Here is an 11,261-nt window from a genome sequence, read left to right on the forward strand (position 1 = left end):
AAGGGATATGGGGAGAAAGTCACTCCCGCATTGGTCTCTTCAGCCACAAGCGACGCTGCTCTAGCCGAGGTGTGGAGCAAGCAGCCAACTAGGATGCACCACCCATGGTCAGCCATGACCGAGGGGGCCTAAGAAGGGGAGAAAGCAGGAATGGGGTACTGATTTTGGATGATCATATTGAATGGCAGTGCTGGCTCGAAGGGCTGGCTGGACTACTCCTGCACCTATTTTCTATGTTTTCTATATTTCTATGTTAATCTGGAATTTTAGCAGTACCTAAGTTTCTATATTGGAGAAAATGATCTTCTGGTGGGCAGTGAGGTGTTTTATGAGGTGTAAATGTTTTCACTGACACCTATTAAAATGCTGTGAACAATTTCGAGCTTGCTAGCAGCTGGATTCCTTTGATCATTATCACGCCAGTGCATTGTGCAGGACTTTTAAACAATCATTTTCAGTGCTCAAATACTGCGGTAAATTGGTGGTTATGTACTTTTACAAATATGTTGAAATTATTTCAGAAAAATGACTTTGCTTCAATAATCATTAAGTGATGAGGAGAGATGAATAAGAAGGTTGACACAAAATGCTGGAGTAACTCAGCGGGTCAGGCAGCATCTCAGGAGAGAAGGAATGGGTGACGTTTCGGGTCGAGACTCTTCTTCAGACTGAAGACGTCTCGACTTGAAACGTCACCCATTCCTTCTCTTCAGAGATGCTGCCTGACCCGCTGAGTTACTCCAGCATTTTGTGTCTACCTTCGATTTAAACCAGCATCTGCAGTTTTTCTTCGTACAGAGATGAATAAGAAGTAGGTTTTAAATTGCTGGAACAAGTTGTAGGATGGGATAATGTGTTGCACAAAACTATTGTCTTTCTGGCCTCACCATGAATTTCTAATTGTCCAAAGGTTGAAATTCTGATCTAGATTTATTGAGGACACATTTGACCTGGTGCTCAGTTCTTGTCAAGTTTATTAACCAGCATATGCAGTTCGTTCTTTCTCTGGTCAAACAAATGTTTCTTTTTGGACGATTCTGTTGCCTCTAATGAGGCTGAGAGAGTTTAGCAGTTGCTTTTATGTTGCTGCTGTCCAAGTTGTGTACTGTCTCGTGGTTTAAATCAAAGATAATAGAGTGGAGGAAGATAGACCCCTCTGTCAAAATCGCCTATACTGAAGTGTAGTGCGCAAAGGAGCCATTTTAGTAGGCAAAACCTGCTGTCCGTTATGCCTCTCGCAGTGTAATCAGTGTTGTGGGGGAACAGTATTTGTGATGATACCATTAAAATGCAGAATATATCTCATCTATCAGATTTTTGTTATTTTTCTTTTTAAATGTTTCTGCCTACTAAAATGGCGCCATGACATACTACGGTTTTTAGGGTCGAGTGGTCTATCCTGCTCTGCTCTATTATCTTTGGTTTCAATATCGAGAGGCAAGTTAGTGTAAGAAAATAACTGCAGGTGCTGGTACAAATCAAAGGTATTTATTCACAAAATGCTGGAGTAACTCAGCAGGTCAGGCAGCATCTCAGGGGAGAAGGAATGGGTGACCTGAAACACCACCCATTCCTTCTCTCCAGAGATGCTGCCTGTCCCGCAGACTTACTCCAGCTTTTTGTGTCTAGTATCAGTATGTGGCCCAGAAGGTTAAAGTAAAATGAGTTTCAGGTACCCCATTCCTTCTCTCCAGAGAGAAGGCCCAGATAATTAACTGGGCCCACTGATGTAAATAGTCAGTCCAAGATACTCAATATTCCTAGAGATTCTGCAGAGAGCGTGTCAGTGACCGAGAGAGGCTGAGCAAAGTAATGTAATTATGGCCAGTGTTTGACCTCGCGGAGACCGAACTAGGCGAGGGCCACATACAGGCGTGTGAATTTTCTGCGTTTCCGCGGATTTCCACGTTTTTAAAATCCATTTTCCGCGCTTTTTGCATAATTTCCGTGTTTTTCACTTTGCCAAAATCGCATTTACCAACGGAGAAATCGGATCAAAAAAAGAAAGGAAAAAAACCCAATGTATGGACTTGTAATGAACACTAGGGTTCCGCTAGAGGTCGCTTGGGGTACCGCGAGAAATCCCCCGCACCCTGGAAGTCTCCCCGAAAATGTGGCACCTAGGCTGGGCAAGGCAGCTAATCTCGACCGGTGGGTTGAATTTGCAACCTGCGGCCGGGGCTCTGGAACTCCAGCCCAGCTGGAGCCAGCACATCTATCCCCATAGCCGACTTCCTTGGCCTGCTGGATAAACCAGCAAAGCTCTGGAACCAAGAGTGCCAGAAAATCAGCGGTGGAACTGTAATGAGTAAATATTAAATTTAAGTGCAAGATTATATAACTAAATTAATTAAAATAATAAAAATGTTATTAGTATAGAGTGACATATTCACACTATTTTGTAATGTCCATTTTTGCTTTGAAATGCACTTAAAAGAGGCTTGAAGCGGGTAATTTTTCAACAAATTCCCAATATTTTGACGCCGCTGTACGCCTCGTGCAAGCGCTCTGCTCTTTTGCTCTTTTTTTTTACCTCACTCACATGACTGCACACATAACGGCAATCAATGCAGTCAGAGCACAGGGAATTTCCATTCACTTTTAAGACATTAAATAAAGTCTGTTCCATCTGACAATAGACAATAGGTACAGGAGGAGGCCATTCGGCCCTTCGAGCCAGCACCGCCATTCAATGTGATCATGGCTGATCATTCTCAATCAGTACCCCGTTCCTGCCTTCTCCCCGTACCCCCTGACTCCGCTATCCTAAAGAGCTCTATCTAGCTCTCTCTTGAATGCATTCAGAGAATTGTCCTCCACTGCCTTCTGAGGCAGAGAATTCCACAGATTTACAACTCTGACTGAAATAGGTTTTTCCTCGTCTCAGTTCTAAATGGCCTACCCCTTATTCTTAAACTGTGGCCCCTTGTTCTGGACTCCCCCAACATTGGGAACATGTTTCCTGCCTCTAACGTGTCCAACCCCTTAATAATCTTATACGTTTCGATAAGATCCCCTCTCATCCTTCTAAATTCCAGTGTATACAAGCCTAGTCGCTCCAGTCTTTCAACATACGACAGTCCCGCCATTACGGGAATTAACCTAGTAAACCTACGCTGCACGCCCTCAATAGCAAGAATGTTGACGTTTACATAGGAGGATGAGAGAAGGACCGACTCGGATTCCAGGGTTTAGGAATTCAAATGATAGACACAAAAAGATGGAGTAACTCAGCGGGTCACACAGCATCTCTGGAGTAAAGGAATAGGTGACGTTTCGGGTCGAGACCCTTCTTTAGACTGTTCCTAATGTGTTACGTGATTGCAGTATTATATATATTGAGAGGTTTCTGCTCAAATTAATTTTAGCAATATCCTTGAAACACAGTGCGCGACTATTTTAATTGACTATAAATTTTGATTTACTGGATCTTAGAAGAATTGTAAGTGAGTCACTTGTAACTCCGTTTACAGATTTAACCCTTCCCTTTCTTTCAATTGTAGATATTATTACCAAAGAGGAATCCTTGCCAAGGTGGAGGGGCAGCGCTTAGTGTATCAGTTCAAGGAGATGCCCAAGAATCTAATCTACCTTGATGAAGATGATGATCCCAATATGTTTTCTGAAAGCCAGGAAATTTCTCCAAAACCTGCAGCATACAAGCTTCCCGCGGCTTCGGAAACTCCGTCGGCAACAGCCCTGCCATCATCAATAGTCATGAGTTGTATCCAAACCCAGCAGCCCAGGGTTTCCTCGCATGTGCTGTCGGGTGTGGTGGAAGCTTTGCCACAGCCCTCCACTGCAGTCGAGTCAATGAAAACAATGTACATTGGAGAGACTGAGCAAGGGTCAGTGCACTTACTGTCTCCAGAAATGTTGAGAGATGTTCAGGCCCTTCACCATGCGCAGCAGGCCAGTGTTTTCAAGACTGTGCAGGTTCTGCGGTCGGCTCTGCCTCACCACGAACAGAAGGTCAACCCTTTGTCGGCACCAGTGACTCCATCGACGCAGTCCGTGAGGTAAAGAGAAAGCAGCATTTTATGACAGAGCTTCGTAAGAGTGACCCAGCTGTTGGTGCCGAGGCTGCGCGCTCCAGTAACATAGAAAATAGGTGCAGGAGTAGGCCATTCGGCCCTTCGAGCCTGCACCGCCATTCAATATGATCATGGCTGATCATCCAACTCAGTATCCCGTACCTGCCCTCTCTCCATACCCCCTGATCCCTTTAGCCACAAGGGCCACATCTAACTCCCTCTTAAATATAACCAATGAACTGGCCTCAACTACCTTCTGTGGCAGAGAATTCCACAGACTCACCACTCTCTGTGTGAAGAAATGTTTTCTCATCTCGGTCCTAAAAGACTTCCCCCTTATCCTTAAGCTGTGACCCCTGGTTCTGGACTCCCCCAACATCGGGAACAATCTTCCCGCATCTAGCCTCTCCAACCCCTTAAGAATTTTATATGTTTCTATAAGATCCCCCCTCAGTCTTCTAAATTCCAGCGAGTACAAGCCCAGTCTATCCAGTCTTTCCTCATATGCAAGTCCCGCCATCCCAGGTATTAATCTGGTGAACCTTCTCTGTACTCCCTCTAAGGCAAGAACGTCTTTCCTCAGGTTAGGAGACCAAAACTGCACACAATACTCCAGGTGCGGTCTCACCAAGGCCCTGTACAACTGCAGCAGAACCTCCCTGCTCCTAAACTCAAATCCTCTTGCTATGAATGCCAACATACCATTCGCTTTCTTCACTGCCTGCTGCACCTGCATGCTTGCTTTCAATGACTGGTGCACCATGACACCCAGGTCACGTTGCATCTCCCCTTCTCCCAATCGGTCACCATTCAGGTAATACTCTGCTTTCCTGTTCTTGCCGCCAAAGTGGATAACCTCACATTTATCCACATTATATTGCATCTGCCATGCATTTGCCCACTCGCCTAATCTATCCAAGTCACTCTAATCTATCCAGTAGTTCGGGTTCAATCCTAAACGCCCTGTGGAGTTTGCACAGGCCTTCCACATCTCAAAGACGTGCTGGTTGATGGGCTAATTGGCCTTTGCAAATCGCCCCTAACGTGGGTGGGTGGAAGGAGAATTGGACGGACAAAGTGAGAGGGAAGACCTGGGAGAGCGGGGGTGCTCTGAGGGTTGACATGGACTCCATGGGCCAACTGACCTCCTTGTATTGTAAGAGCGGTATAAAAGATCATAGCAACCTCTTGAAATGGTGAAATGATAACAGGATGTAATCAGACTGATAGACACAAAAAAGGCTGGAGTAACTCAGCGGATTAGTCAGGATCTCTGGAGAAAAGGAATAGGTCATGTTTCGGGTCGAGACCCTTCTTCAGTCTGAAGGGTCTCGACCCGAAACATCACCTATTCCCTTTTCTCCAGAGATGCTGCCTGTCCCACTGAGTTACTCCAGCTTTATGTGTCCATCTTTGGTTTAAACCAGCATCTGCAGATCCTTCCTACATCGTAATCAGATTGATACTGGCCAGCAATCCTTCTGAATAATTTTAGCAAATGAGTGCAAAGCTCTATAATTCAGTCTTTTCTGGTAATGGTAAATGCTGTGGTAAAATAGTCTGGCACATCTGTTCTGGCTGCCTCCCTTGTGCTTATCCCAGAGGTGGGGGTCAGTGAGATAGTATGATGGCTTACTGGAAACTAGTTTATTGGAGCTGATGCAACCAGTAATCTCTGTCGGCCTGGGTAATCCATCACTGAGCTCCCTGGACAGAGCACTTCCAGACGCTGACATGGATCAGCCAGTCTAGCTTATTAATACTGTGATTCTCCCCATGCTGCTCCATATAATCCAATAAACTAATGTCTTAAGAGTTAATGTAGTCTCAGAATAACCTGCAACAAGGGCCTTGCCAGTGGGTTTTGCAGGATCGCAGCATGTTTCTTTTGGCTGAGGTTTTGCACTAACCCTGCATGGACTTGGGAGGTTTCAGACTTTTGGTTTCTGACTTCTTTAGTATTAAACTCCCTGGCTATTGTGCCGGGATTGACTTTGTTCCTCACAGAAACTCTGTCCAAATACTCTTCGCAGCGGTTTGCTTTGGAAACGTTTGTGGAATACAATACTACTGCATGTTGAACATACTGGACTTGGGAAGAATAGGATGGTGCTCAGTTAGATTAAGGAAATATTAAGACTTCATTTTCCTCCCCTCCCATGTGATGCTCCCCTGGTCCGAGCCTGCAAAATTGTGGCAAATACATGGTAGTGACACGTGGCTGGTATTTATTCATAAACAAAATGCCTTAGTTTCTCTAAATTTGAATGACTTTTCATGCGGCCGCATATAAAGTTTTATTATCTTTTATCACTCACTGCTGTTCAAGAATACCTGGAAGCCTTCATGTAGTAGGGCCTCAGCAAAAATACTAAAGGAACAAGATAGACCACTCGACCCTAAAAATCTGTAGCACGTCAAGGCGCCATTTTAGTAGGCAGAAACCGGCAGAAACATTTTAAATGAAAAATAACAAAAACCTGTGAATTGATAGATGAGATATATTCTGCATTTTAATGGTATAATCACACATACTGTTCCCCCAAAACACTGATTACACTGCGAGAGGCATAACGGACGGCGGGTTTTGCCTACTAAAATGGCTCCTTTGCGTACTACACTTCAGTATAGGCGATTTCAACGGAGCGGTCCATCTTGTTCCTCTAGTATCTTTGGGTAGCAGTGCCTTTGTGGTTCAGTTGTTGGATGGGCTTCAAACAGTGGACAGGCTTTGATCAACATACACCTTCCACAGGAAGACGTACAGGTATGTAGGTTAATTGGCTGGGTAAATGTAAAAATTGTCCCTAGTGGGTGTAGGATAGTGTTAATGTACGGGGTATGCAACAGATATCCTGCTCTTGTGTTCTAAAATGGCAATAGTTTCCCCCCTGTGAATTGGCTAAGAACAGACTGCAGAGTTGAATGGGGTGAAAGTTGGTGGAGTCTGCGCATTCTTCCTGAAGGGAATGGGAGTCCGAGGACAGGCCTTCTGGCAAGCTGTCAGGTCGCTGTCAGAGGCTGCCGAGCGAAGCAGCAACTGGCTGTGGCTGAAGAGGAAAGATTCCAACTGGGCTGCAAAATGACTAGCAAGAGGGGTAAAAACGGAGGGGAGCGCACCTGGGACGCCAGGTATCACTGTTGAGCCCTCTGGAGGTGTCAATAGACAATAGGTGTAGGAGTAGGCCATTCGGCCCTTCGAGCCAGCACCGCCATTCAATGTGATCATGGCTGATCATTCTCAATCAGTACCCCGTTCCTGCTTTCTCCCCATACCCCATGACTCCGCTATCCTTAAGAGCTCTATCTAGCTCTCTCTTGAATGTATTCAGAGAATTGGCCTCCACTGCTCTCTGAGGCAGAGAATTCCACAGATTCACAGCTCTCTGACTGAAAAAGTTTTTCCTCATCTCTGTTCTAAATGGCCTACCCCTTATTCTTAAACCGTGGCCCCTGGTTCTGGACTCCCCCAACATTGGGAACATGTTTCCTGCCTCTAATGTGTCCAACCCCTTAATAATCTTATACGTTTCGATAAGATCCCCTCTCATCCTTCTAAATTCCAGTGTATACAAGCCTAGTCGCTCCAGTCTTTCAACATATGACAGTCCCGCCATTCCGGGAATTAACCCAGTAAACCTACGCTGCACGCCCTCAATAGTGTCGTGGGCCTATCAACGAAATACCAAGGTAGGAGGGTGCCCACCTGATGACCCCAATGAAGTCTTTACCCCCACCCCCACTCAAGAGATTAAGAAAGTGCCGATTACAGTAGGGATTGTAATATCAAGTCCTATTAGCTCAACTGTTTCCACATGTGTTTCCTTCCACATCCCAAAGACGTGCAGGTTGGTAGGTTAGATGGCCATGAAAAATTGCATCAAGTGTGTAAGTGCGGAGTAGAATCTAGGGGTGGGTGGGGTGGTTGATGGGAATTTGGAAGATTAAAATGGGCTCGGGTTGGATTGGTGTAAAAATGAGTGATTGATAATCAGCGTGGGCTTTTCATGACTGTTTGACTCTGTTGATGTTGGGTTTTCCAGTGGAATCCTTGGCACCCAGCAACCTCTAAGATTATTAGGTTGCTGCAAATGAAATGAACGTAGAGAAAAAAGAAGGAAAAATATCTTTCAGAAATCAACCGTGGATGTGAAGTTAAGGAAATGTTCGAAAGGACAGAGGTCTGAATGTTGTGGAAAACTTTGTTCTGATCCGCTGGTTTTGTTCTTTCCGCAGAACAATCAAGAGTCCATCACAGGTTCCAGTGGTCGTGTCGCCAGGAGCTCAACAAATTGGTACGGTGACGTTACAAACTGTTCCCCTCACGACTGTGATCACGAGCACTGAATTAGCCATGTCCTCTCCCAAGTTCATTTTCCAAACAGTTCCATCTTCCCATCAAGGGACTGTGCTGAAAGAAAACGTCGCCTTGCCAGGGAAATCGCTCATCGCAAACATAGTTCCACCCGCCTCTCTGGCTGACCGGCGCGGCGCCAGTATTCAGCATGCTCTCCCAGCCAGCCCACAGCTGCCAGGCAATGCAACACACGGCGCATCTCTGTCTGGCGTGATGGGCGCCGCCACTCCTGTGGTGACCTTTGCCGCGACCGGTCAGCAGGTTAAGAATCAACCGCATGGCACAGTCTTCACGTCGGTGATCAAAGCGCCAGAAACCAAGCAAGCTGTCGTACAGACCGCGGCCAGGCAGGAAGGCAGGAAAGGGGCCGCGGGAACCAAGCTGCAGAGTGATCATAGTATCCGGCAGTCCCACGTTATCGTGCTCACAAACACGGCTGTGCTTCCACACCATAGGCTGTTTGGAGGAGGGGAAGTGGACACACAATGATGCTGCCAGATTCCTTCCCCACGCCTCCATTTCCAAATATTGTTTCAAACTAGACCTACACAAAGTAATTTCTGGGTGGGTTTACTTGAAGTAATGTTCAACTCAACCTGTGCATGGGTTTTAATGTTAAGGATAGAAGGTTACCGGGCAAAGGTGCTACTGAACTGGAGGCAAAGGGCAGATGTTAGAAATATAATGATGGCTCATTTGCTCAGAGATGTTTTTTTTGGATATCTTTGTTATAAGAAGAATTTATAACATTTAGTTTTTTCAAAAGTGAGTTGCATTTCTGACAATTGCAGCACACTCCCCTACAGAAACTGTATTATAGACCTTGTGGCCTTTTGTGGATTGGCACAGTATGGCCTTGCAGTGGAAGTGCTGATACACAGGCATTGGGATTGTTTGTGCTGGATATTGAACCTGCTGTACATGAGAGCTCTTGGTTAAAGAGTTCAGTGAAATATAAACGGCAGCTCTTTTGATACATAGGTCCAACATGGTTAAGCTTCTTTTCCCAATCATAAAGAAACCAAAATCTTTTCTCTCCTGTTGTATCTTAAAAAAAGAAAGCACAATATTTTGCTGGCTTGTTTCACCATGACCTTCGTTCTTCTCTTCCTGTTATAACTTGTACAAACTTTATTAGGAATCAAATGGGTGAACAAAGTTAACAGTATTTGTTTGTTTGGACGGGCTTTTGTCAGTGGGATTCTTTAAAAAGGAATTATTCACGGGGATTTTATTTCTAGCAGGAACCTTCGGCTTCACAATGTATATATATTAAATGATACCGTTTCCTTGGTTTTGTAAATAATGTATTTCATGTTCTATTTTTGAGGTTGAAAGAATATTTGAACTCTGCCAGCCCTTTTTCTTTTTAAAAAAAAAAGGTACATTTTGTATAGTTTTGAGAGATGATGTTAAAACCATAATGTTTCCATGGCCATTTTTAGAATGAACATGTGTCAAGGCAAAAAATAAATAATTTTAGTTGCTATATATATTTGTGTGCGTTTGCAATTTTAGACTGTGTTGATATATTTGCTGTCTGGCGGATGGAGGATCCTTCATTGACACCTGCTGAAGGAACAAGATGGGCCCTAAAAGTACTAACAAATTTGAATGTATAATATCACATACTTTTGTCTGCTCATCTCCCACTGTGGAGCACAATTTGTGGCCAAAGGTACTTTTTTCTCCTCCATTTCATCATTTTGCAAATGATTTATTAAAATAAAATGTGTATTTTCCTAGGATGCAAAATTCTGACATTGCGTACTGCTGAATCATACATTATGTAATGGGTTTTCTTATGATCCTTCGCTCCCCCCCCCCCCCCCCCCTCACTGAGACTACATTCCTCATTGACATGAAGATAACCTTTAATACAGTCAACCTCCAGCCTCTCACTTCCTTCACCAGCTCAGTGGCTCCATCTACAGCTACAATATTATCTGCAGATACTTTTTTCCTTCTCTTCATTCTCTCTCATCTAACTGATGTCTCCAGAGGTCTATTCTTGGTTCCCCTCATTTATCATATCTAAATGCTGGTCTCCAGTAAATTGACCAAACCATCGTCAGTTTTCATGATGCCATCCAGTTCGTGCCAGCCGAAGACAAATAGAATAAGGTACAATGTAAAATGGATGGCCGATCCAATTCTTGGTTTGTTGACGGGCGAGTATGGATCAAATCCAATCTCTTGCACTGCCAAGACAACTCCTTGGCCACTAACCCCTTCCCGGCCCACCTGTTTTCACCCATGTGGTTCAATTAATGATCGGTATTGAAAATCAAAAAGGTACTCTGATAATCTGCCATCCAATTGTTTAGAAATCGAATCTGGCTCACTCATTAGTCCAGAGGTGGAATCCGGGCTGTTTCAGTCTGTTTCTATTTCCTGCTCCCTTTAATCACATGTTGTCTCAGTTTCCGACATTTTTTTGAATTCGCAGGTAAACTTACTATACTTCTTCTTTCTTTCGTATGCCAACTACAACAATCAAAAGTGGCAATTGGTGCTTCAGAGTACCGTAGGTGACGCTTTGCTGCAAGTCTTGCCAGTTCCGTAGAACTACCCAGGGTGGAGGACGAGAACGTAAAGCAGCTCCCACCCCACTTACTAAACCACTATATAACAAGTAAACAAAAATAGTGAAACAAAGCTTGTTAGGCTATTTAAAAAAAAACTGGTGTAACTCAGCGGGTCAGGCAGCATATCTGGAGAAAAGGGATGGGTGACGTTTCGGGTCGAGACCCTTCTCCAGCCCGAAACATCACCTATTCCTTTTCTACAGAGATGCCGCCTGACCCACTGAGTTACTCCAGCTTTTGTGTCTATCTTTGGCATAAACCAGCATCTGCAGTTCCTTCCTA

The 11,261-nt window shown here is 44.6% G+C and overlaps 1 protein-coding gene across 2 annotated transcripts in view; it reads left to right on the top strand.

Moving 5' to 3' along the window:
- Nucleotides 1-10,030, top strand: part of LOC144595370 (ETS-related transcription factor Elf-1-like) — a 126,932-nt gene extending 116,902 nt beyond the window's left edge. Inside the window, exons 8-9 of one of the 2 annotated variants that reach the window (XM_078402811.1) lie at nt 3,504-4,019; nt 8,271-10,030. In XM_078402811.1, coding sequence (XP_078258937.1) covers nt 3,504-4,019; nt 8,271-8,880 — 1,126 coding nt within the window. In that variant the 3' untranslated portion in view covers nt 8,881-10,030. The remainder of the gene's footprint in view (nt 1-3,503; nt 4,020-8,270) is intronic. The other variant, XM_078402812.1, reaches the window with a different exon arrangement.
- Nucleotides 10,031-11,261: the final 1,231 nt, after the last annotated feature.

Source organism: Rhinoraja longicauda, chromosome 7 (genome assembly GCF_053455715.1).
Source record: "Rhinoraja longicauda isolate Sanriku21f chromosome 7, sRhiLon1.1, whole genome shotgun sequence".
NCBI lineage: Eukaryota > Metazoa > Chordata > Chondrichthyes > Rajiformes > Arhynchobatidae > Rhinoraja > Rhinoraja longicauda.